Source organism: Astatotilapia calliptera, chromosome 19 (assembly GCF_964374335.1).
Source record: "Astatotilapia calliptera chromosome 19, fAstCal68.1, whole genome shotgun sequence".
Taxonomy (NCBI): Eukaryota; Metazoa; Chordata; class Actinopteri; order Cichliformes; family Cichlidae; genus Astatotilapia; species Astatotilapia calliptera.
Genome location: NC_137440.1, coordinates 21,784,048 through 21,811,777, shown reverse-complemented (window position 1 = coordinate 21,811,777; position 27,730 = coordinate 21,784,048). Strand labels below are relative to the sequence as shown.

Sequence of the window (27,730 nt, the reverse complement as noted above, 5' to 3'; positions counted from 1 at the left end):
TTTACCCATCCATCCATGCAAACCCCAACTTTACAACTCGATTCTGATTGATTTTTTTAAACAACCTATTCAGCTTACCCTGCGTGCTTTGAAGACACCTGACACAGAGGCCATGCTTATTTTATTATAAGGGAGAATCCAACCATGTGAGTGCAGAAAATGAAAGATTGATCTTCACTTTATCCAGCGTGGTTGACGTAGTGGAACTAAATCAGCGCCTGCCCCCATCCATCTATCTATCATCTCCTTCAACCAACACACAAGCTGTTATTGCTCTTCTGTGTTACACAGTTGTGGTATCAATATCAGCTTTGGCTTCACTAAGTGTCAGGTTTCATATAAGCACTCAATTTTCAGTCTCAAATAGCAAACGGGATTTTAAAAGAATATTAATATAGCTCTGATTGTGTTCCCTTGTAATTTGAAAGACAATCAATAGAGAAATCTGAAACAGTGATTTGTTTTGGCATGTTATGTAGGCCGGCACTTCATGGGGTGGTTGATGTTTGGCTGACTAGCAAATGAACATGGGAATGCAGAGATAATCACATAATATAGGATGCACTCTCACTGAAGGTGGCTTTTCTTTTCCCAAAAGTAAATAAGTGCATGTCTCTGTCACACTGTCAACATAATGTCCTCAGTGGTAAGTCATTCTGTGCAGGTAATGCCACTCCACAGTCTATGCTCTTGTGCTTAGGGACAGCTTCAAGTGCCACTGTGTGGCTAAGAGCTGTCATTACATGACAAGTTAAACAAAGCCATTATACCCCGAGGTGAAGTAGTGCTTAAACCTTTACTTGAGTAGCCTCAGGAACCCTGGCATTTGTTTGACAAGTCTATTAGGTTGTGATACCATTGATTCTGTGCTCCTTTTGTGTTTCCAGACTGCACTTTACTTTGATAGGGCTCGTGGCAGATAAGAGGAGGATTTCACTGTGTTATTGGCTCCAGCATGTTAAAATGTGATAAGGATATTGATTGAGGGCTTACAAAGTGTTCACATTTTATCAACATTTCGACAAGCCAAAAATCATAATCACCCACAATTCTCACACAAATCAAATGCTTAAGTGCTCCATGGTAATAATTTGCTATAGCAGAGGCACAGTGGTTAGGATTTGTTCAGTTAGTTTGATAGAACAGATATATTCTGCAGCTTGACTTTGACTCTGCAGTTCTATGCTGTCAGTGTTCGTTCTTCTTAATGCATTTGTTGTTGTGACTAAAATGGCCTTCTGCTACTAACATTTTAACAGTTCTGTCAAGAGACCAGATACACCTCAAAACGTCATTGTTTAATGGAGGACGGGAACACTGTGGCACATTAAAAGGAAAGAGTGCAGGTTTACTGCTTTGTTTACCACAGTGGCAGACAGCCCAGACTATCAGTACAGAAAGAAAGATGGATCTCCTGACCATTAAACTAAAGGGTATAAAAAGTCCTCTGAGATAAAAATTTTGGTCAGTAAAAACTGTCCAAAAAGTAACAATATATATAGGATTCTACTTATTTTTTGTCCATAAATGATGCCAAACAGACCAACAATCCTTTAAGAACCTGCTAATCATTTACTGGGTCATGCTTACTCACACTGGATAGTTGTTCTAAAATAAAACGAATTGGTAGGAAACACATGTTGAGTCTGATGTGCTGCTATGCTCTTACACCTTTAGAGAAAATGCTGTTTCCTGATTACAAAGTTTTTTTTTATTAACATTTTTGGTTCTGAACTTTTTAATCGCTTTGACACTTGTGACAGGACGAAGCAGCTTTATCTGTAAAAAGCATTAAATAATAAAAACAGTTAAATACGGCTGACTAAGTTCAAATCCATTAAAGCAACTTGCTTACAGTGTTTACTGCTGTTTCCTGTCCTTAAATAATAAGAAAAGCTCGACATTTTTTGCTATCCTTTGTTTCCATTCAAAATATGAAATAATGCCAGAAAAATAAGTATATAAATGTTTATTTCAAAACATGAGGATGACCATTTATGGTAAAATTCAATAATATGCCCTATATAATTTTTATGACGGGTAACTTTAAAAGTATTTCTTTAAATATCCAGTACAACAAGCTCTTTCTCAATAAAGATTTAAAATGTTTTTTTTTCCTCATAGACACCATGGGATGTGAACACAACCACTTCACACCACACCAGATTTTGAAAAATTTAAATGTACATCAGTACCATCATCAGCCATGTTAACTTTCACTGCTATCAATTTTTTCTTAAACTTGCTGTCACATCCCCAGTGCTTGCTTAAAGAACTGAGAGACACACAAGACTGACTATCCCAATACAGTTAGGTGTCGTTTCATTGTATAGTGCTGGAGCGAGTTCGTAAAACCTTATTTCCCAGATCCTCTGCTCTCCATGAGAACTGCATGGCAATATTCAGTTTCTGTCTGCCATTGTTTCTTCAGAAGTTAATTGCTTAAATTCATCTGTTTGTCATTTTGCTGGAATAAAACCTGAATCCACACACTCGCCAGTGTCCATAGCCGCAGGAAGCAGGGATTCAGTGCCATCCAGTGGTGGACTGAGTAACTGAAAGCGAGTCCCACATGCAGCCAGTTTCTGAAGAACCTCAGATCTTCGTAGCTCCCAATGGCTGATTTAAAGCATGGAACTTAATTTACGTTATAGAAAAAAAGTGGAGAAGAAAATGTGTAAAAGCATACATCTATTTCAAAGATATGTTAAAAAGATGAAATCTCACCTATCAGATCTGCAGGTACTGAGTAAATTGCAATCCACACTCAGTGTTTTTTACATGATTGTTTTAGTAATGAAAAATAGTGGATACATTTATTCCAAACCCATACCCCAGACACACTATTCAGAAAATTAAAGGGGTTTTTGATTTAGTATTGCACTTTTATAAAGGTGGTGTAGTCACGTGAGGCAGCTTATAAAAAAAGATGCTAAAAACTCAGCAGAGGCTGAGATGAACAGCTCTAGCATTGGCCAAACTAGAAAAACACAACACTAGAACCCGCATTGTCCTGACTGCATCTTTTTAATAGACCTTCCGTGGCCTTAAGAGCTAATATTTGTGGTACAAGCTTTGCTGAAGCTGAAATCCCTTATGTCTTTTAATCACTGGGTCAGGGGAAAGTCACCTTTTTATAACTAAACTTTTCAGGATAGTTGGGTTTAATGGCTTTAAACTATTTCACTCTGCAGACTTTCAAATTATTGCAAATTCAAAAACAGTTTGTTTTTTTAAAGTTACTAGCAGAGGAGAATTACCATCTCACAAAGTGACGTATTGTAACAGGAGAGAAGCATATAAAAATATCCAAAAAGAGTATTTGACTCGTTGGGTATATCTACTGCAGAACAACATAAGCAAAGATGCAAAGCGTCAATGCACGTAAGGCTTGCTTCAGTTTCATGGGATCTGGATTGTTGCCCCAAAAGAGAATTGTTTTGGGATTGTGCAACACTTTTATTTTCATCATTCATAATTTTTCTGTGCTTTTGCAATTATCCATATGTGCTTGTAGGCCTTTTCAGCCAGCACAACACACCACATTTTTGATTTATTATAGTTCCTACAGCGATTCCTCATGTGACCTACTGTTTTCCACAGTAAGCACCGTGGTTTCTGGATTCCCATTTCAGTTTGTCGGATCTGGTATGTCGGGATATTAATGGGGTTATGTTCTGCTTTTTATTTAAATATTACATTGCTTAATTAATATTTCATGGATGACATCAGCTCTTCACTTGCAGAAAAATATTTTTAGTTGCATTTTTAAGTAAGTGTGGAAATAATTCTCAGCATGAAAATTATTAGGTTGCAGTAAGTAACATTGTGAGTAAACACGTACTGTTATAGTTCAGCAAACGCCACATAAATGTAACCCATACCAATAAAGCCATCTTCCCGCGGCTATGCAAGCAATACCTCACTAACCCTGTTGCAGTCCTACAGGTCAGGAGTTAATCAAGTCTCACTGCTTACAGTCGACTGGTTAGCATTTGTCCTCTCCAAAGTGTTCAGTGCACGTGATAGGTTAGCCTTCTGTCTGTCCAGGCTAGAAGTATTCCGTGTTTGGATAGTTGTATTTCCAGCACCTTGTTGGTTGGCTCGACTTCGCTCCAAACTAGTGGACGTGCGCGACTGGACAGTCCTTTCTCCTGTCAAAGTATTAACAGGGCGCACTTGGTTGGCTCTGCCTCTGTCCAAACTGTTAACTGTGTTTAACTGGCTGCTTCTCCCATGCTCCACAGTCCCAGGCCCACCTGACTGGTTAGCCCGCCCAGTCTGCTGATTATTCAGGGTTTGCAGCTGGCTGGTCCTGTCTCTCTCAGGGAGCCTGGGCTGAGTGGAGCTACTTCTGTCTGTATTAATAGTTTGTATCCTCTGTCTGTCCCTGTCCCTATCAAGACTAGTATCCCTGCGTACCAGTCCACTCCTCTCTCTCTCCAGACTGCTCTGGATCTCAGCTCTCCTAGCCAGAGCCTCTCTCAGCTGGGTGCGGAATATCTCGATCTTTGCTTGCAACTCCTGGAGCTCCCCTTCCCATAAGCTCGTCTGAGCACCTCTGGTTCCCATGGGAGACAGCACCAAACCTGTGGAAGCCAGAGTCGAGACAGGGCCCCCGTTGACATGGAGGCTAATCTGTGGAGGAGAAGTAAAACTCCCCAGGTTGCCAAGCCCCAACCCTCCGAGGCCAAGTCCAGGACGGCCAACCATCCCAGGCCTGCCGCGCACTGAGGCGGTGTGTGTGCGCAGGCGGTAGCTGTGAAGCGTTTCAAGGTCAAAGTGCACACGTTTCTCCTTGGGTTCATTGGATGGTGAGGAGTTGCCCGTGTCCCCAGCTGACGTGGGAGGGGATGGTGGAGGAGGCTGATGCTGTTTCCTGTGTAGGGTGCAGTTCTCCGAGATACAAGAGGGGCTGGTGAAAGAGAGAAAGATCACAGCAAAGGGAATACACAGAATCAGATATGCTGTACTGCAATGCAAGGACTTTTATATATAATGTAGGATAATTATACCCAGTAAACCAAATGTAGAGTGTAGTGATATTAACTGACTAAACACTACATCTTTTGTCTCAATTATAATTTATCTGTTAGGGCTTCTTTTTTAAATTAAATAAAAGATTTAAACCCATTACAGGACTTTCACAAAAAAATATCTCCTTCACAATTAATTTTGTTATCAAGTCATAGAAATGTAATAATCTGCCACAGTAGCACGAAGGGTCTAACCTGCTTCTAATATGATTATTTAAGAAAAAAAATAGTTTGACGTTTGGGCAAAATATGCTTATTCATTTTCTAGCAGAGGGTTAGATGATGAGATTGATAAGACTCTAGACTGTACATATGAAATTGTCAGCAGCTGCCAAGCTCAGATTAAACAAGATATAACGGCTTTAATTACTGAGCTTTGCTGAGAGGTGCTGGTAAGTAGATTTTATTGTCCATTTCCAGTCTTTATGGCTTTATTTTTAGCTTGCTGCTTCATATTATTGTTATTAACCAACTTAAAGCAAGAAAACAAATAAACATTTGCCTCCCAAAAACAAAAAGTCACGCTCTCTTTTTTTATTTTTATGAAGTAAAATAATCAGTTTTTGCGCTTCCAACAACAAAGTGACATCTGTTAAACACACAAACAGAAGAAAATAGACAACATAGTGGTGCATTAATCACTTAGTGAATTCATTACTTTTGATCAAGGCCGGCCATTTCCTTTCCAACATCCTCATATGTGGTGTGCAGGGCTCTGTGAATTTTCTGCAAGCAGAGAAGATGATTAGTAACATGGAATCTGTTAAGACACCATCAGATTTGAAATAAATCAGGAGAGATGAATTTGCAAGGGTTATTATTCTATCCAGCTGCAGAGAACATCTGTGACAGCCGTTCCTGCTATAGTGCACTTTTGAATAATTTACTCTAATAATTGCAATTCAGTGAGAGACGGTTCCTTTCTGCTTAAAGTTAACGCGTCAGTTGCTTGAGGCCTTTTTCATTTAAGTATCAAAATGCTTAGGTTAGCATGATCAAAAAAACAACTTTAAAGTGTGACTATGCTTTAATATTTCCTGCGGGAAATGAGGCTTATTCTAAAGATAAGAATAATATTGAGGGTCTGACACAGATGCCAACGCCTCATAGCGGAGCTTCTTTTGTGATGAATGCTAGAGGCTGCCCGCGAGTGGTTGCCCTTTTAGAGAAATGTAGCAAACGAATATGAGCAATATGAGCAGTCTTGATATTTACACTGCTAGTTCCATTATTCACTCAAAAAATGTTGCCACTGGCACCTCATTTGGTAATGGCCAGAGCCTCATAAAAAAAACAAAATATGACCTTTAAATATTCAATTTGTTGTTTCTTTGGTGGATGTTGTCATAAACACACATTTGCTGTCAGAAACTTCCTGCAATTCACATTTATACACTGACTTTGTGAAGAAAATATAACATATTTGAATTTTATGTAAAATAACGAATATTTAAAATTATTTTGCAGATGAAATCTGTATAAATAGCTTCATATAACGATCTGTCTCTTCATCTGTCTGAGAAAAGGCTAAACAAACAAAGGCACGAATGCATAATGTGTCTTTATAAATCAATTAATAAAACACTGCCAGTGGTAAGATTTATTAACTTTTTACTTACAAATTGACTATTCAAGAACCTAATTTGTATTAATTAATGTAATTAACTTAATGGAAAGACATGTTTAATTGAATATGTCTGCTATCACAGACAATTCAGCTTTAGGAACATTTAGTCTAATTGTTGACTTTTTAATTTGTAACCAGTAGAGGGCGTTGGTTATCTGCAAGAAAAGTGTGAGCTCCAGGGGGTAAGGATGTCTCACCAACAGCAATATACATATGAGCACACATGCATATAGCCTTTGACTGTGCTCCTATGCGTGTCTTTGGTGTGCACGAGAGATCATGTGAGTTTTAAATGTCTGAGCATAACTCTTTGTGCTCAAGTGCATGGCATGTCTTGCTAGCATGAAAGATGGTGTGGCCTTATGTTTACTCACCTGGCTGGTGTGCAGCCAGTACTGAAGTGTGTGGCTACGCCGGAGGCGAGGGATGACCAGGTGATAGAAAGTGTGTTCACCTGCCAAGGTCAGCAAGGCTCCACCTACCCCCATGCATAACAACACGAACAGGCCTGAGAAATGCTGGATTCCCATCTGTAGAGTCTGAGGGGGCGGTGACAGAAAGAGAGCATGAAAGAGAGAGAGTGAGGGAGAAGTTGGGGGAGTGACACAGATTACTGAAGACTTAAGCCGACAGAGAGGAAAATACAGAGATTGATGATTTATATTTACATAATTACCATTTAGGCCACTTTTTGTAAACGAGCACTTGATATTCTGCTGTTGTGTATCTAGTTTGGCCGTGTAAGCCCATAAGAATATTAGTCAAGAGAAGAGGACAACAGCGTAAAAGACATTTTTGGAAAGAAAAGGGTGCAGAGCAGCGCGGCAGCAGAGAAAACGGGGGAGGCATAAAAGAGAGTAATAGGAAGAAACAGCAGTTAGTACAGAGATGGTAAAAAGAGACGATGGTTAATTGAAGAGCAGCTTTTCCCTATTTGATTTGCCTAAACCCACCCTGACATAATGTCTATCTCGTATGAGGCATTCATCGGCCTGGAGGAAGTGGAAGAGGCAGGGACAAGAGCAATGCTCTCTAATCATGTTTCCTCCACCCGACTCATTTCTGCACTGTCTCCGATGGCAATTAGCCCCATGCTGACACCACAAATTCGTCAGTGACAACACTGACCTCCTTTTGCTCCTAATCCAGAGGGCAGGTTCACACCAACGCCTACATTGTTAGAAAGTAGCCAGCTCTCTGCGCTTCAAATGGGATGAACAGTAATAGCTTTCCGATGCAGGGTGAAGTTAAGGTTTTCGTTTCACTGGAGAAACCTATGACTGCATAATTGCATTTGTTGCTATATTATGGTTTAACTTTGAAGTGGGATTTAAAAGAGATGGCCAAAGGGAGTTGAATAGCTTCTCGATTCGCAAACAAGAGATGTAGATACGGACATTTTGCTCTGTCTAGAGATTTCCAGTCCTTTAAAAGGAGTGCAAGTAAAAGGGAGGGCAAGAACTCAGAGTACTGTAGCACCCACACGATACAAATAAGAATCGACACTCAGACAGTGCGTGCCTGTAACTCTGGTTAAGGTCAGTTTATGTGATTGTATGTCTTTGTTTGTGTGTGTGTGTGTGTGTGTGAAATTGTCTGTCAGTGTATGTGTGCCTAGCTGGCAGGCAATCCAGTCTGTGTCCCAAAGGGAGACTCATTTATAGAAGTACAGCAGCAGAAGGCTTTGCTTAACACACAACACACGTACACAATTCATGAACACACACTCCCACGGATGACTTACCTCAGTGACTGCAAAGACTCTCTTTCCGCAGGGTACAACCTTATACCATTTGTCGTGTAGCATGTCCATGAAACCGTCAGACTTGTAGCGACTGACGAACTCTGACACATTACGGGTTAGAGGAGAACCCTGGGGAAGGCCAATACCATAGCCTGAAAGAGGACACAGACACAGATGTAAATACGTGTGCTAAAGGTAACCAACCTGAGAGCTACAGTCATGCCTCAGGAAGATAGTGTCTAACTCGGTGTTTTTTTTTTTTGCAGTAAAACCAAAGTCAGACAGTTGCACTTTGCCAAAGGGCAGATGGCCTCTGGAAAAAGAAGATTTACGGTTTACAGTCTTCAGATTGAATCATAAATAAACTATGTTTTCTGGCAAAGTATTTCCACCTATAGAGTGCAAATACAGTGTCCCAAGATTCACCTGGACAACAGCTCTGTATAAAAGTGGAAACCCCCCCCAGCTAAAGCTGTTGGAGGTTGTATTACAGAACACACAGTGGATCAACTTTAAGTATTGCGTTGTTTGAAGCTTCTTTCGATATTACCCAAGAAGTTTATAACTACAAACTCTAATCAGATCTAAAGCATAGAAAAGGTTAGATGTTATTCCCAGAGGTATAGCAATAGGTGATCAAGACACACAACCAAGTGGTCTTTCATGACCCGTGTGACCTTCAGGAAAATGTAGTAGTCGTTCTTCATTAGTCTTTCCTTTTTAAAGTTCCCATTCAATTAATTTTCCCTACTAGTGCTTGTTTTAGATGCAGAAAGAGCTGCCAACCATCAGGGTTTCAAATAATTATTCTTAAATGTTCTAATTTAATATCATCCCCGCTGAGACACGATTTAGTCTTTTCTACTCTTTTATGTTTGTTTGGTTTCAGACTTCAGGGTCAGAGTGTAACAAGCTGGCAGCTCTGTCTGATATCAGTCTGCTTCTGTGTCTTGAGTTTGGGGAAGAAAATTGCTTAAATGCGCATAGATGATTAATGATTTTATCTCAGTAACTTAGATGTGTTTCAGAAAGATTTCCGCATATGTTCAAAACTTCCTGTGATTTCGAAACATGTCAAACGCATCAGTGATGAGCTTATGGAGCGAGAATCGAGGCTGATTTAAGATAAAATTATTTTCTTCTTATTCTGAGAGTAGTTAGTAAACTGGGAACAACCTTTCTAAACTCTCAGCAGTGCCTTAGAACTTGGTTTTCAGACATTTTGAGAAAGAAAAAACATCCTCGTGTTGGAACTCTTCCTCCTTTTCCCATCTGGCGGAGCTGTATTAACTCATAATTCATAATCATATTTTGGTGGATTTAACAAATACCCAGCCTTATTAGAGGCTTCTTCAATGAGTAATGTTGTGGTGTTTCTTTCTTTTCATGTTTTTATCAGGAGGATGAATGCACGTGTTCTGTCCCCTTCTTTGCTGCTGAAATAAATATACCTGTGTGACATGGTATGAGATTTTTCTATGTAACAAAGTGGTTCTGGTGACAAACCCTAACAACATGAGAGTGGAAAGGAAAGAAATTTAAGATTATATCTCCACAGTCTACTTTACTTGCTTACACAGTCTTCACCAGTCTTGTAAGTCGAAAGCTACGTTGCTGGAGAGAAAATGTGCTTCTCGCCAACATAACTCAGAATGGAGTTTGCAGCTGTTTGGAAAGTCAGTTTTAGAAACATGTATGATTCTTGAATTTTTAATTCTATTTATGATAATGAAAATAGTTAGGTCTGCCTCTTGAGACCTTATAAGGCATTCTAGACAAATTGTATATGTCACATCTGATACTCATTTCCATTCCAAATGCTCCAACTCCACCCCATTCTCTGTGAGTCAGGCCATTTTAAGGCTGATATCAAATAGTCTGATCCCAGCTTAAGGAATGGAGTGGGATCAAATCTGACTCCACCCTTTAGAGTTCCTTCAGTGGCAAGTATGCAAATATACATATTTTACCTGACTGCTTCTTATGTTGGTTAGATTCCCTTTGGTTACAGTCACATGGCAGTGCTCAGACCGTGGTGATGAATTATTGTCTTGCAAATTACTTTTATGTAAATGAAATTCTCTTTATGAGGTCTTGGTCCAACACAACATCTTGGACTTCTGGTTCTGCTGTGAGGAGTAAATGTAGTAGATGTGAAAATGTCAAAATTAACTTCTTGTGTTATTATTCTTCACTTGTGCATCAAACTCCCTTCTCTTGCCCCTCTAAATGAATGTTAATGGTGTCTTTTTTCCATTTCATTTCTGCTTTAGCCTTTTCTCCCTTAAATTTCACTACATTATGCTCCACTGTAGAAATAAGATTTATAACACTATAGCATATTACTTTAGAGGTTTTTATAGGTTTTACGCCATTTGCATATCCTGTTTGAAATATACTTTAAAGTGAGCACAATCTTTCTAAATCTGGAACTAGACTTACAGATTCTGTAAAAAATAAAACACCTTCCTCTCACCAAGCCTCACCAGAGCTACTAGCTGCAAAACACTTTTCAAAGCCTGATGCTGATCATCCACTCTGGGCTCACTTCACATTCACACCCTCCAGTTACAGATACAAGACCTTATTTTGTTGAAAGGCCAAACAAAGGTTGGTTCCACTCCATGTGCACAGGAAATTGATACCATACTGATATTATAGCCCTTTTATGAATCCCGTTCTTCTGGTGACACTAAAAAAGAAAGAAAGCTACCTTAGCTGCTCCCTTATTCACGAGGGGTCGCCACAGCGGGTAGCTCTGATGATAGTGTTCCTTTCTAATTATGTAAGTGTAGCTTTCTGTCGGAGGTAGTTATCGCATCACTTTCTTGACAGTATTAATAAGTACTTTTCACTTTCACATCATGGATGGTGAAGAAAAAACATCTTGAAGTGAAAAAAATACAGAATAAATAAAAGTATGTCTTTTTTTTTATCTGATTAAATATACAAAATGTCAAAATCAGGTATAGTTTTAGACTGTTTTTTCATACACTTCTGTGGAAGACTCTTAAGTCATCCTTCATGTCTTTATATTTTGCTAACAAGGAGCCAGAATATATATTTTTAAACTGGTGTAGAACATATTTCTTCAGGTTTTCTTTGACTCATTTTCACTCCAACCCTTGTATCTGGACATTTTCAGATGAATTTTGTTTGATTGTTAAGCCACTTAACACTGACTTACAAATCATTCAAGCATAAAAGGAAATTGGACAAATGGAGGACAAAAAAGGGGGTAACTACAACACATGAATACTATCTGAAAGTCATTTCCTCAAGAAATAGGAAAAATTCCAGTAAAGAACTGACTGATGCATCTGGTTAATCAGTTGATCCATGTACTGTCTGTAAAAGCCTCTCCAGAAATGGTCTCAGTGGAAGGGAGGCTGTGAAGAAGACATTCTTAAGAAATGGAAACAGGGAAAAAAGAAATTTGAAATCTCTGGTTTAGATCATTGTCAATATGATTGCAGGAGGTCAGGAAAGAGGTAAAACATGGAGCAGCTTCCGTTATGATTTGGGGTAAAATTTCAGCCAGTGGCAAGGCTGTGGGAAGTAGGGGTGCTGGGGATGCATCATGCCAAATGCAAAAAATAGATACATAAAGGTTTTGACTGCTGTGTCTTAAGATACCTTATAGTTGGAAGATACTATGAGGTTTCTAGTACACTTCACCCCCAGCTGTGCTCATGCACACACACGCATGAGTGTGCATAACACCCTCAATTCCAAGGACTTTTCCACAGCTCTGGCCAGTGGAGATCTTGTCAAAACTGATGGAATTATGAACAAAAAAAAGTTCAGTCAGATTTTGATCCATCATGCACTAGTATCTGAAAAGAACTTGACTGGCAACGGCTTAATTTTTTCAGCATGTCAATGATCTCACTGTCATTGCAGTAAAAGCATACCTGGCTAGAAAAACACATAATGGAACACTATCAGTCATAGACTGGCCTCCTTAGAGCCCAGCCCTCAACAGTATTAAAGCAGCGTGGGATCATCTTGACAGAGAATAAAAAAAAAAAGGCAGCTGACATCCAAAGAAGAGCGTGAATGTCCTTCAAGAAGCCTGGGGAACTATTCCTGAGGACTACCTAAAGATATGACAAGCTGGCCTGAGAGAGTTCACGCTGTGTTGAAGAAGAAAGGTGGTCATACCAAATACTGACATCCAAGCTCATAAGAATTGCGCCAACTCTGTTTCTGCCTTATATACTGATATACTATGTTTCCACGTATTTTTGCACACTTCATCACCATTTCTTTTTCCCTAGCAAAATCATAAGAATTGAGGGGTAGTCTGAGACCTTTGTATAGTACAAATCTTTTGCCCATTACATGCTATATACTGATGCAGTCATTGTTATGTTCCAGAATGCTGCCAAAACAAAGTTGAAATGTTCTGTAGAATATGAAAACAATAGATGCAATCATTTGCAAATAATTTGCACCTTATCTTTAGTTAATTTAGTTTCAAATATTGTTTCAAATATTGAAACAAAAGAAATTCATTTTGTTCATTTTATTTAATAAAAAAAAAAGAAGCTAATTTTAAATTTGACAGTACCAACATTCATGTACGCTGATGCTGGTGGAGTCCAAAGGTGATCCTCAGCCACACCATGTTTTCATGTCTATGAATTGTAAATTGTTTGGGGTGAATGACTCACCGAATGGTTGGTCTGCACCATAGTCTGCCTCTGCCATTTGAATCCATCTGCTCAGTGGTCATTCATCACCCAGTGATTTCCACTTCAGAATGGTGCCTGTTTTAAATGCAGTGCTGCCTCAGAGTTCGAAGATCACGGCCATTCATTACTAGTTTCAGCCTTATCCCTTTCAGCCTTATTTCTGGATTCTCTGAATTTTTAAATACTATTTACCACAGATGCCAAAATCCTATTTTGTCAAGTATTTTCCCATGCACCGTTTCAATAGTCATGTCCTAGATAGAATAGAAAGTAATATCCTCTGTTTTTCTTTTTATGCCAAATCATCTTAATTATCTAATTAAAGTTACTGTGTGTAAAAATGTCACCACTAGATGTCAATAGATTGCAGATTGGTGTTAACTGAGTTCTGTTTTCTTACCTTGCCCAATTCGAGTGCATTATCCCAGCTATGGTGGCTCCTATTAGGACAAACTTAGACTGTGCACAGACTGTACGGCATAAGAGCTGGGCTGAGACTAGCCAGTGTATTTGTACTGCTGTCTGGACCGAATCTGGATCAACCCTAGATTTGTTCCTTGACTGTGCAGGCTGTCTATCCTCTGTTTACGTCAGCTGCCAATGCCGGATGAGAAGCATCCACCTTTATTTACTCTGTTGGAAACTGTAAAACCTTGTGACAGGAGTCCAGTACGAGTCCAATATGAGTCAGAGACGCTCATTCTGACCGATGACAAGGATACTGAGGTGAACTGAGGATATGCTGAACTTTTCTGTCAGTAAGACTGCTGTTCTTGCTGCTCGTAGCTACTGTTAGTGGACTTTTTGGACACTCAAACCTAATATTAGCTGGCATAATGCTAGCTTAAAACCAGCTGTTGTTGTATAGCCAGCTCTTGTCATCTGTCCAGAAATGGTTGCATGTCTAATCTGCTCTTCTTTGCCTTTGGTGTACTATTTATAAGGGTGGTCTCTAGCCACATTAAGTTAAAAAAAAAAGACTTATTCCATCAAATACGATTAGTTGGAAGGGACATGTCCTTTTTGGCTGCTGCGTTTAAATTTAATGAGGAAAATGGTGGCTTCCACAAACCCGTGCCTGCTCCTATTATATGTGTTTTTTAATAGTTTATTTAATAAGATAAGATAAGATAAGACTTTATTGATCCCACGCCTGGAAAATTTTTGCGTTAGCTCAGCTCAGGTACAGATATCAGAAGGAAAATACAAAAAATACAAATAAAATACAAACAAATAAAAATAAGTAAGATAATACACTATATACAACGGTAGCATACACAGTATGTGATTATGGATATGGTTGTGGAAATATCCAAGACATAAACTATATAGCTTAACATAACTATTCTACCACTACTATTCCTATGCATAGACATGTACATGCACACGCACATGTACACACTTGAGACAGCATCAGTTTGTTGGGAGATGTAATTACACACTAATCTAAGTATATTTGTGAGCATAATATCTTTTTTCCTATTAAATAACCTAAATAAAAATTACTAACTGCACCTTTAAATGGTTGTAAGCTACTCCATTAAATGTGTTATTTTTTTTTGCATAAACACAAATTATTCTGTTTTTTATTACCCTCTTACTACTTCCTGAGGTTTAATGTGATTTGTTGTGTTTGTACAATTTTTAATGACTGCATGATTGTAGTTATATTCATTCTTTTACACATCCTCGCGGCTTTGTTTTTTTAGACAAACCAAGGGGTGTACAGTACAGTTCAACTAGAGTTAAATGTCACAGATGTGAAACTGATAGCTTAAAAGGTCTATCTAATTATGCAGCCAGTAATGCAAATCATTATTGTAGTGCATTAAATATTAATCTGTTTTTTATTTATAGAAATTGTTTCTTCTTCATCATCATCAATTGTTTGGTAATGCCTTAGAAGTTTCCCCTTTTGCTTAAAACACCAGCAGCAGCAGTTGGAATAATGAGAGCAGACAAAGCAATAAAATACAGAGTAGTTACGGCAATAAAATTATATAACTCTAATATTTTTAATTAAGTCACACATTTAAGTACAATCTTCCACCAGTGTTTATTGCTTTAATTTCTATAGCAGCACATTCAAGTGTTGTTTAATAGCTGGAGAGGATTGCCTCTCTGCCCTTCACAACTTACTCAAAAGGGATCTGTTTTGCATTACGACCACTATTTCTACAGGTGAAAAGTGAAAGAAATGTGTTCCTCAGCTTTGACTCAAAAGAGAAGACCCTCTTTAAAATTTATTGCTATACCAAACCTCCAGGGATTGTTTGTTTCATTTCATCTGTACTGCAGTCACAGACACAGTCATACCAACAGGGGTTTTGTGTGTGTCTCTGTGTGTGTGTGTGTGTGTGTGGCTGGCTCAGACTTGGCAGCTGTTTGTCAGTGTGTTTATGTGTGTGTATGTGTGTTATGGGGCTGTCAAGGTGTATGAGCCCGATGGGGGTTGTGGACAGAAACAGAGAATAGCGAAGGTTCACGTAGCTGTCACACTCTGCTTCCTACATGACAAAGACTGCCAAAGCCTCCATCCCTTTGCTCTTTCCTTCCTTTACCGACCCTTCCTTTCTCATTCTTCTTCCTTTCGTCTTCTCTTCCCCCCTCATCCTTTCTCTTTCCCCATCCAATGTCTTTTCTCTCCCACCATTGCCGCTGGTCTCTTCCTCTGTTAGTCCACTCTTTATCTCTGTCATCCCTTCGCTTTCGTTCAATTTCTGCTTCAGTTCATTCTTCTCTTTATCTCTCGGCTCCTCTCCCGAGTCCACTGCTTTGTCTCTGTATGTCTCGCTCCTCATGCTTTTTTTTTTTCTTTCAAGCAGACAGAGAGCATTTTTCTGTCATCAGCATATCTCCATCCACAATTCTTTAGAGCACTCAGTCAAATACTGAAATGCAAGTGGGCAGTCACTTGTCATTTGTTTTGATTCTTTCCCCCAGACGTTCGCATTTTCACTGTCACTCAAATCCCCCCACACACTCAAAGACACACCGGTGCCCGTCGAGTTTTACTTAAAAGCACTGGGTTTGTAAAAAGCTCAGCTTATTTCAAAAACACAGATGATCTGTTCAAACTTTACAGTTACATTTTTTGTAAAAAGTGCATTTAATATTGGGTTCATGTTCTCCTAAGCACACCAGCTTATTAGTGAGTATGGGTTGTATTAAGTCACTTTCATGGCTCATTGCCTACATTCATTGCTGTTATTGAGGTTTGACTATTTGCAGGTGTTTTACTCTTACATTGGTTACTGTTTGAAAAGTAAAGCACATATTTTTTTGTGCACAGGTGGGTTTTCTTGCTACTTTGTAGGTGTAGTTTTGCCAATTGCGTGAAAGCTACTAAGAAGGAAATTTAAAGTACAGTTGGAGGAATATTATAAATAAGGATGGGTATCGTTTAGGTTTTATCCGATACCGGTGCCAAATCGGTACTTTTGAAACGGTGCCGGTGCTCAAACGGTGCTCAAACCGGTGCTTAAAGAATGGAGAACACAAAATTGGTCCAAAACCCTCTCATATTCAGCTGGTTTTGTAAAAAGATAACAATGTTAGCCTTTTCTGCAGCTATGGGGCATATATGGTATCACTCTTAGCTGGAAGCAGTGCTTAAACAATGGAAAAAATACAAACTTTGTCCAAAAACCTCTCATGTTTAGCTGTTTCCCTCTGTTTCTTTGGTCATTTTAGCCTTTTTGGCCAGGGTGAAGGGAGTATCTGCCATCAAACAAGAAGACAGCCGCATGTAGCTATGATGGTGTTTGCTAGTTCACCTTACATGCATTAATGTAATAACGTGGTTAGCCTACTCAACATAAATTACACACGAACAACATTAAGCTACTCACGCAGAGAAGAACGGCTGCTGCTGCCATCAAATACGGCGCATTTCTCGGCTTTAAAAAAAAAAAAACAACGCTATGCGTCGCCAGGTGTTTCATCGGATTCTTGGTGTTACTTCCTTTGACAGTATCAGCTTGTAAGGAAGAGGACTCCCTTACTGCATTTATTTATATTGTATTGTCTGTATAGCACTTTAGAGCACACCTTTCACTTTATTAAAAGCACCTTATCAAGCACTTTATGTAGCATTGCACTTTAAGCATGGATTTGCACACAAGAAGTTTAAATATTTATTGACTATTTATTGGGAATTTTAAAATCAGTTGGTAGCCTTGTTTCAGATCCTGCACAGCTGCTCCTCATCAAGGAATGTGGTGGTTGTCTGTCAGGAGAGAAGAATGGTGATTGAGATTGTGATTGTGATTAAGGTTTACTAATAAGGAAAACTAAGGCAAATGTGTGTGTGAAATCTAGGGATAAAAGTGGTGCAAATAAGTGTTTGTAAGTTAATGATTACTCACCTTTCTTGCCTGTGTCCTCTTCAAGGTGTTTGGGCAAATGTTTCTCCAGGGGTCCAGACACCATTTAAAGGTTCCGGGAGAGTCCATTGGTAAAGAGAGTGTGGTGAATCTTTTTGTGCTTGGGTTTCTGGGTTTTTATAATATTGGGTTTGGTGTAACATTAAAGTGTGAAATATTTATTAATATGTAAATGTGAAGATGTATTTATGTATTTATTTATTCTTATTGATATATTGTATACTGTGGTGGAAGGTTGGGATTTAAGAATTTACCTGAGAGTGGAATAATGGTTAAGTCTGTGACAGCTGAACATATTTAAGGCTGCCAGTTGTCATTAGAGGTGGATTTTTTTGTGCTGTGAAGAAGCGCGACAAGTTAATTGTTGTAAGGAGAGCCATATAGCAAATAAATACTTTGTTCCACTACACTTGCCTTGGTCTGTCTCACTGTGTTTCCAGCCGCGAAGGGCTGCCCTGTTACACAGCTTAAAGCACTTGTTGCAGGCTGCTGATTTTGCATATTTTGCTGTGAAGTACAGCCAGACTTTTGACCGCTTCGCCTTGGGCATTTTTAATCTGTAGCTCTGCATAAAAGAACGTACGTACCTGGCCCCGCCTACTGTCCTCGGAAACGTAAAATGATTGGCTAGAAGTGTATCACAGCTCAGGAAAAAAAAGCACCGAAATAAAGCACCGAAATGTGCGCTGCTTTTCGGTCTGGTTACTACCGTTTATGTCAGACACCGGTACCCATCCCTAATTATAAAATATATATCAAGGTGAAGTAATAGATGATCCAAATGAGTAAAATAGAGAAAAACTGTGACCAAGGTGCTAAAGTTGAAGCTTCCAAACAATAGCCAATGTCATGGTGCCTACAGCCATCATTTATATAAAGTCTAAGAACGCAACCTAAAATTTCACTGAAGAAAAACAAATGGATTTGCTGTAAATTTGACTTGTGTTACATTAAACATCAAAGAGCATGCTCCCTATTTCATGTTTTTTTTAATGTACTTTTACTTCAGTTTTTTGGAGATACAGTAATTTAATAAAAAAGTTTTAAATACGCCCTACTCTCCAAGCAAAACGTGAAATGTGCACTCTCTAAATAAACGTATAACCTTGTGTAACCCTGCATGAGTTAGGCAGTTACAAACTCAGGTGCTTCTGTGAGAGTGGTTGCATCAATTTAGTTTCAGCAGCATCTCCTAGGCAACATAAATAGCATGTGTTATCCCACCAACCTCTTAAAATATGAGAAAAATCCTGTTTGGTGCATGGATATGTGACCTTCAAGTGACACTTTCACTTTCAGCTTTAATCTGTAATTTTGTTTCTTCAAATTGGTAAGAGATGTGCAGGTAAAAGCAGCAGGGGCAATTTTTAAAAGAAACAACCAGCACATTTCGAACTTCAGCTATTTCTGTATTTAACTCGATTTTAAATAGCTAACTGAGAAAACAGGTTTTCAGACACTTTAAATATTGCTGGTTTTCAAAGTCTGAGGTCATGTTTCTCTGCTGGAAAATGGGTTCTGGTGAGAGAAGCAGAAAGGGGAGTTCAACTATCCTGGGATCTTATGAGTGATGGGAAGGTGGAATGTGAGGTGGACCAGCGGATTAATCCAGCATCTTTGTGGTTGTTTTGGGACTGTTGTAGTAAAGAGAAGGCTGAGCTAAGAGGTGAAGCTTTCAATTTACCAGTCCATCTAGATTTCAGACCTCACTGATGGTCATGAGATCTGGGTAATGAGTTTCCTCTGAAGGGTGTATGAGTTCAAAGATAGGCTGGGGAGCTTGAAGTAGAACTGCTGCTCCTCTGTGTTAAAAGGAGCCAGTTGAAGCCGTTTAGGCATCTGGTTAGGATGCCTCCTGGGTGCCTCCCTCTGCAGTGTTTCTGCACATATCCAAGTGGGATGAGATCCCAGGGTAGACCCACAACCCACAGGATAGATTATATATCTCATCTGGATTGGGAGGAATGCTCCAGGAGGAAATGGAAAGTGTTGCTGGGGAGAAGGACATTAGGAATATCCTGCTTAGCCTGCTCCAACCACAACTCAACTTTTGATAAGTAGAAGATGATGAATGGATGTTTGCTGAAGCTTCTGCTTATTTATACCTGTTGATCTCATGGTGTGTGCGAGTTTTTATTTCACTGAATTCCAACTTAAAAATATTTTTTGTTATTGACTGGGGCTAGGAGGCATGAATTTCTAGCTTTTGAAAGAGGGCAAAACTGGATTCAATCAAATATTAATCTTTTCAGGTTGGATAAAAGATTCTTAAGGTTTGTGTCTATGTGTGAACAAGATCCACAGTTATAGGGTTGGATCAAATATATATTCATGATTATTTTTCTTGATTAATCTCTTCTTCAATAACACCCCCCCCCCCCCCAAAAAAAACAAACAAACAAAAAAAAAAAACCCTGTTAAGCTAGTCCTCTAAATATTTCAGAAGATGACATCTTTAATCTAAAAACTGCTGTCACATAAAATAAGACATCAAGCTGAATTATTATTAATTAATCACAACAGTTGCCCATTTCTACTAATCACGTAATCAAGTCAGTAATGCTTAATTTTGTTTCAGACTCTGCCACATTTCTGCACGTACGCGCACATGTCACACACAACTACAGACAAAAAAACGTGTCTGTACGTCACTCTTGTCAGACGTGAGCTGCCCGACCAACAATACTTTCACCCCGCCAACAGGATCCTTTGCCATCCTCGTTTTGATCTTCAGACGTGCTTTGTTCTGCTTGACTGAGCTTGTGCAGACCACTTATGCACGCAGGGACACATGCTCCGCATGCACACCAACCCCATACACACACATGCGTGCGGGCAGCTAGTGGCTGCGTGTTCAGTGGCAATATTATTAATGGGGTGTGTCTAGGCTGTCGTAAACATCTCCCAACAGCACTCAGCGAAAACAGACGCACGGCGACACCCCCGCATCTCCCTCCACTTAAGCAGCCTGAAGATTTCAGCAGAGCACCTTGCCTGGAGCGACTCCACAGTCCCAGTTCCAGCATCTCTCTGTATCTCCTGACCACAAACTGCTCTATAAATCCCGCTTGCATCCACATACAGACAAAATAACACTTCCTCTCTTTCTTTGCTCCATTCTTCCACTCTGTGTCCTTTCTTCCCCTCCCTTATTCCATCTGCTTGGGGTGAAGGTTTGTCTTGATTAGGAGACTCTGTTGGCTGCCTCTTTTATCACTAGCTGTGCAGAAAGGAGCAAACTGGCAGTGGGCAAATGAAAGCCCTCTATCTCCTTCTTATGCTCAACTCCCACCTCACTCACTGGCCCCCGATTTCTTTACTTTTGTTGTTCTTACTTACTTTTTAAAATCTTTTATTCCGTCTCGTGTTTTTTTTCTGTTCTCCCTCTTATTTGTTTTACTTGTCTCATGTTTCCTGTCTGTGTCATTTCCTGTTCTTTCTTTATTTAGCCCCATCCTACTCTCCCTCACTCCTGCAAAATAGCTACTCGAACAAGTGTAGATTCTTTGCATGACTTATTTGTGTAGACGGTGAATCAAGTAGTCATCAAACTGACACGCTCTACATATCAATGAGACCTGCTTTCCCTTCTTCACATTCATGAGTAATGGCTCAGCGCTGTCCCTGGGCTCATTTTGTACAATGCAATGAAGAAAGCACTAGATAATCTCCAGTGAACAAGGACTGTAGAGGAAGTAGGGAACGTGGGAGTGGGGTCTTTCTGAGGTGACACTTTGATTGACAGAGAAATAGTATCAAAGATAGTGTCTGGTCCCAGGTGGCACCCGTACTAGCTTCTATTTATCGTCAGTGTTTCTGTTTGTGCCTGTATCAGTGATATGAGGAGAAAAGAAGTCTGATATGAATCAAATACACAAATGCATGCACCAGCACACAAACGCACACCTACAGTAATATGCGTGGACATAAATAAACATATGTGGTCATGCGTGAGCTCCCAGCGCCAATTCTATCCTAGTAAAGAAAAACCTCCTGGTGACTAAGCTACAATGGGTTAGAGGTTAAATGTTTGATATATCCAATAAATGTGTTGCGCTAGCAGAAATTTCACTTCAAAGTCACCTTCAGAATGTGTATATGTGCAGACGGCATGTGACTAGAATACTGTAAAACTTGCTATAATAGCTAGAATGCTTTATTTATCTCGGCGAACGGCAGAACCTGAGATTTATTGGCGCTGGGACATAATTTCTTTCGGCAGGTCGTCAGCAGCGTTTATTTCTAAAAGTGTTATAATTTACTCCTGTGTGTGCGTATGTGTGTGTGTGTGTGCACATCACTGCAACTCCTACTACTGCTACAGTACTGCAACTTCTTATGTTGCAACTTTTTCCAGTATATGGGGCCATAATAATCACGTAAAGTAATCAGTTACTTGGCCAAAAAACATGAGTTATTGTTGATATAAATGATCAATGGCTACAGCACACAGTGTAATTTGTCTTGTATTAAAGCCTCCAGAAAAGAGTGATATAAGCCCTTTAGACTTTTTTGCAAATAGGGGCAATGCTGTTTACCTTGTAAACAGATATATTATATATTTCTTTGCATACATAAATCTTATTTACAATATTTAAAAGCTTCTATTATTGTTATATTTCTTCTTTTCCAACAGTACCTCAGTGACACGTGCAGAAGGAAAATGCCGGAAAGAAGGAAAAAAATTCAAATTTAGCTGCACATGTTTTCCGTGCACGTCTCTGAAAATATTATGGTTTTTGGGGCAGAAAAATAAAGTGTACCAAGAAAAGAATCACGCACACACATCAGTGCCAGACTCTCAGATATAAGCATGCATAAGCCCACATATTCATGGAGCAGTGTGCAAGAACTTGAATCTGATATCCCCCTGTGGGGGTCATTAGCTATTTTCTGATTGGCAGTGGATTTTTTTTACATGTTTTTTAAATGTTCTTGGAATGTCTGAGCATCAAAGTCCAAAGTGTTCTGACTGGGCAGTCTTGTTAATAATAGATGGTTGAATACTTTTACCCTGGAGCGTTATAAGTTCACACAGTGAATCACCGTGTTATTCTGTCAGTCATGTTGTTTCCTTAGCTACTACATGACTGACTACAGCATTTGAAATGAATCTGTATATATCTATATCTATATGGGTCTCCCATTGCCTTAAATTCACTTTGACCTGCCTTGAACAGTCAACTTGACCAGTGATAGCATAGCAAGGAGGAATGAGCCTTTAAAAATGCATGCATTAGCTAGGACTCTATCCTCACAGCACTGACTCTGGAGAGCAGGATCATGTGGCCCACACCTCATGTGTGGCCTTCCACACATATCCTGTGGATATATACTATAAGCAGTCAAAGAGCTAGACTAGCAAAGGTCAGTAGAAATTTTTAATATATCCCCCAACCCTGAGTTAAAGTCCTGACCTGAATTATTGTTTCAGTGGACCTCTAAGTGTGTGACTACATGAATAAATGTTACTGTTTTATAGAGTTTTGGGGTGTGCATGTGTATGCATGAGTGCTTTTCAACGCCTTTCAAGTTGTTTTTTAAAAAACTGGCTTCAAACAACAACCACGGGCCCTCACAAGTGATAAAAACAAGTGTGTGTGTGTGTGTGCTAGTGTCTGTACCTTCAATAGCAAATGGCTTTCCCACAGTAAGTAGTTTGCAGTCTGCATCGATAGAGACCTCATAGTCCAACAGGGCTTTATCCATGATGAATGCATCCAGGGCAGGAGGATCTGTCCTTCACCACCAACAACACACACACGCACACACACACATCACAAGAAGTGAGAGAGTAACATTAATTGAAGACGATTAATCTTCGGTTTTACAAATCAGATTCTGTTTCCACACAATTCCTAAATCTCCAGACCTGCTCAGGAACCTTGGATTTAGGGCTGTTATGCCACTGTGTCATTTATACAGGGGATAAGATTAACTGCATTCTAATACACTATGTAAACACATACATCATTACCTAAACCAACATCCTCTGTCGCGGACTGATAAGGCATTATACACACTGCTGAAGACTTTCCTACTCTGGCAATATCGATCCAATTGACCCTGATTGACCCTTAATTATAGACTGTTCCTCTGTGTGCAGCCTGTGCTGCTGACCATGGTTGGCAGAGGATTAGTTCCAGGAAATAAGGCTCAACAGACAGGGTCTGAATGATAGACCTACACACAGATATGTATATACGTTCGATGCAGAGACTTTCAAAGTGATAATAATGAACAAATAAACTCAGATTTGAAAGGCATAAAGAAGACGTGTACAAATATAGTCAGTCCAATGGAAAAATAGACAAGACTGATCAAATTACCTGAAACTTGTTGTTATTCAGGACATTTACCACTAAACACAGGCTGACTTTACAAAGTCTTTGCAGTGCTGGGAAGAAGGAAAGTCTGTTTTTCTCTGTCTAGACCTGTCAAATACTATGCACAGGGAGAAAAGTGAGGATAGAGAGTTCTTTTGGGACTAAAGAGAGTTGGAAGCTACCCGATGCACGGCCTTGGAATAAGAGTTGTGTGTGTGTGTGTATTTGAGCATGCCTATAAATATATAGGCATGAGAGTGAGCAGGTACAACTGTAAGCTCTAAGCTTGTGTATGTGCACACGTGTGCACAATTTCCTCTGAGCTTATATGTTTGTGTGCACCTGCATGTGTATCGTGCCTCTCCAGGAGAAGGCTTGGGATTTTTCTTCTTTAAGATTTGACTGCAGTATTGGGGTCAGTAGTTCTGCCAACACAGTATTTTACAGCCTTACTCCAGTTCTCTGCACTGCTGTGACTTCGACTTCTGCTTTGCCTCACACGCAAACAAATGCCGCCTTCATCTTTTCTGTTCTCATCCTCTTTCTCTGAACAAGCGCTTTCTATCTTCCCACTTGAATCACAAAGTCAGCACATGCACCATCTCAGTAGCTCTGCTGGTGCTCTCTGGAGTAGGCATTGTGTCTGAGAAGTGTGTGCGTCGTTGTGGTTGTGCTTGGTACAGTACATGGGCAGGATAAAATTATTATTATTATTATTTTTTTACTATTTTTGTACCCTGTGAATCCAGTCTAGTGTTTTTGATGTGAAGTTTAAGGGGTCTAACGTGGTAAAACGATCTGATTTTACATAAAATAAAATGATAAAGTAAAATGTAAAAACCTGCCTCAAAACAGAATCTTGTGCCCAAACATTTAATCTTTCTGTCATAAGCCCTTTTCTTTATTCAACAGCAAAACTATGAGCGATGAGATGCCACAAAAACTAAATGCGAATACTAAAAGTATTGCCACTCTCATCCTCGATTGCTGGTAATCTGATGGAGAAGCTAAATCCAGAAGACCGCTGAAGGCAAAACAGTTTAGGCTGCCAGAAACCAAAGTGGGTTCATCCTCAACTGCTTAAGGAAAGCCAGCTGGTACGGAAATAACAGATTTGCTAGATGTGGAGGAGTGAAGGACATGTAAAATAAATAAAAAAGTAAATATACAAAAGCAACATAATTTGTGAATAACTAATATGATGAATGACGAGTGTGAACATAGTCTAATTAACTGGTTATTCAGAATGATTATTTCTTGGATTCCTCTGTATGACCTTTTTTCAGCCTTCAGATCATCTTTATAACTTCTGTAATGAGGTTCATTTATTTCATCCACATCCTTTGCATGAACCTTATGAACAGAACTACTTTCTGTCACACTGACTTTTTTTTACGGTTTTCCATTCAATTTTATTTTCCCCATCACTTAAATTTGTTTTTTAAGTGCAATTTGTTGTAGCTCTTTCTTTTCATTTTCAATGATTTATGTAAAGCATTTTCAATTTCCTTTGTAAATTAAATGCGATACAAAAATAAACTTGTCTTCTGTGCTTGCTTTCATCTGCTTTCTGTCCCCATTCGACATCAGAGTGAATAATTTTTTCTCAGCACTCCTTACATCAGCCTGCCCCTGACCCTTATTCATCCCTCATTAAAAAAAAGTCTAATTATTTCTTTCTTTATAAACTACAAGGACTAATGAAATATAATTTATGTGTTTTTACCTCGGTTACACCTTATGCTGAATTGTGTCTAGATAAGGAAAAGCTCATGATTATGCATGGTTTAAATACATGCGGCTAGAGCACTGAGCACTTCTTCATATTTCTGTCGCATGCACTTGCAAAACAGTGTGTTCTCTTAATAAGAAAACGCTGATAAATGGGTTGCACACAACAGCATGGCAGGTGTAAAGAAAGCAGAAATCATCCCCAAAGCAAAACTTACATTAAGCTTGTAGCTTGTTCTTCATAATAATTCAAAATAAATATTTAAGAGAGAGAACGAGTAACATGCAAATTGTTGGTGCAATTAGTAGAACTGTTTTGCACAATGTGCATAGAAAATAAGTCCACTGAATATAGAAAGCCACAAATACGAGATGTGAACGTGACTAGATTTTTTTTTTTTAGGTTAGCAGGAAAGGAAAAGGGTAAAAATGGTTATTTTCAATATTTCAGACAGTGTCCATGGATTTGATTGTTTCTTACTTTAACATGTGTACACCTTCTGGAGTGGTGGGTTGGTTGAAGCGTCTCATGTAGTCGTGCATCTCCGGGAAACTTTTCTTCATGTAATCCTCAGCACTGCTCTCCCTCACTGTACCAAAACGGAAGCCCAGGGACGGATGGTGCAGCTGTGGAGATGGAATAGGAAGGCATGAGTATAAGAGAGGGTGGATATGTAATTTAAGTGATGAATTCAGGTGATATCATCCTATTTAGGAGTTTAGATAAGGTGCTCCCTTATTCCCAAGGCGTTGCTACAGGAGATGGATCTCCGCATTTGATTTGATATCAATTTTTATACCGGATGTCCGTGCTGATGCAACTCTGCAACCCTCACATTTATCCAGGCTTGAGACCAGAAATAGCGTTGGACATCCTGAGGCTGGGTTTTTGTCTCCTTTAGGTCTTGAACCCAGGATCTTTCAGATGCTAAAATAAGTAAAAAATGTACTTGAGCTGATTTTCTTGACTACAGTTTTGATTTAAGTATTTATTTACTTTGATTCCTCTCTTGAATAAGCCCCTTGCTCCACCAGGTGCCACATTTTGCTCTGATTTCAGGGCTGAACAACAAGTTTCCTTGAAGGATGGGAAACAGTGTATATACCAGGCTTTAAGGTATGTTTTCTCATATTGGTGAGTATGTGAGAAGTGCTACCCAGTCAGCAGTGACATCTATATTAAAGCCCAGCAATTTTAAAGGAGGCAGTGCACACAATGGATCAACTGCCATGGGTGTGTTTCTTGCACAAAACACAACAAACAACACACCACTGCATCCATTTAAATAATGGGTTTACTGCATTTTGCTGGGGCGGAACACAGCCCTATTGTCGGCAGTGGGTCTCCAGTGGGAGTGGAAGAAAGTATTTTTCCCTTATTAAAATTAAGTCTTGGTTGGATAGTTTGTTATATAGATATTGTACATATTCAAGGCCTGAATACAATAAATTCTGCATAACTTTAATTGTCTGTTTTAATTTACCCTTGCCATTAGCAGTATAGTTTGGGCGGGAAGCTTTTAAAGTTATTGTTTGATTTATGTACCGTTTTAACTGTGGGCTGGGAACCTGCCTCAGTGAATTTCCTTTGATAGGCTTTCTTCGATGCATATTGATGTTTGGAAACAACAACAATTTTGGTTCTCCAAAACTCCCAGCTCCCATTTTGATCATCTTTAGCCCAAGAGAGGGCAGCTATCACGATGGGGCACATATTAAATTCACAGTACTCCTGAACTCCCTACAGAGTTTAGGGAAATGGAAAGCAATAAGCCTTCACAAATATTTCACTGTCTTCTCATTAGTTCATCCTTGTGTAAGATTATTATGCGTGTGAATATATGTGTAGCACGCTAACATTTCTGGAGTGGCATGTTTGTGACCTCGAAAGTGGTCTAACCTTGTCATCGTGAATTCCGGAAACCTGCTCGAACGTCTTCTCCCCCACCATTACTGCAGCAAGGTTGGCCGTATAGCTGGACAGCACCAGTAAACAGAAGATAGCCCAAAGGTTCATCAAGAAGCGTCCTGTCCAGCATTTAGGGGTCTGTAGAGTGGAGACGTATGACAGGTGAAACTTGAGTTTGGCTTACCTTTGACAGAAACTAGGTTTGAAAACATATATGTGAGAAAGGACAAAAGCAAAAAAAAGAAAAAGTGTTTAAAAAGGTCCTTTCAAATGTG

General features: G+C 39.3%; 1 protein-coding gene across 1 annotated transcript in view; it reads right to left on the bottom strand.

Moving 5' to 3' along the window:
- Positions 1 to 1,954: 1,954 nt before the first annotated feature.
- The window catches only part of LOC113011845 (glutamate receptor ionotropic, NMDA 3B-like), a 50,406-nt gene continuing 24,630 nt past the window's right edge, over positions 1,955 to 27,730 (bottom strand). Inside the window, exons 5-11 of the mRNA XM_026151632.2 lie at positions 27,447 to 27,593; positions 26,028 to 26,173; positions 23,114 to 23,229; positions 8,408 to 8,559; positions 7,038 to 7,202; positions 5,695 to 5,762; positions 1,955 to 4,915 (exon numbers count right to left, since the gene is read on the bottom strand). Of these exons, the coding sequence (XP_026007417.2) occupies positions 3,961 to 4,915; positions 5,695 to 5,762; positions 7,038 to 7,202; positions 8,408 to 8,559; positions 23,114 to 23,229; positions 26,028 to 26,173; positions 27,447 to 27,593 (1,749 nt within the window). The 3' untranslated portion in view covers positions 1,955 to 3,960. The remainder of the gene's footprint in view (positions 4,916 to 5,694; positions 5,763 to 7,037; positions 7,203 to 8,407; positions 8,560 to 23,113; positions 23,230 to 26,027; positions 26,174 to 27,446; positions 27,594 to 27,730) is intronic.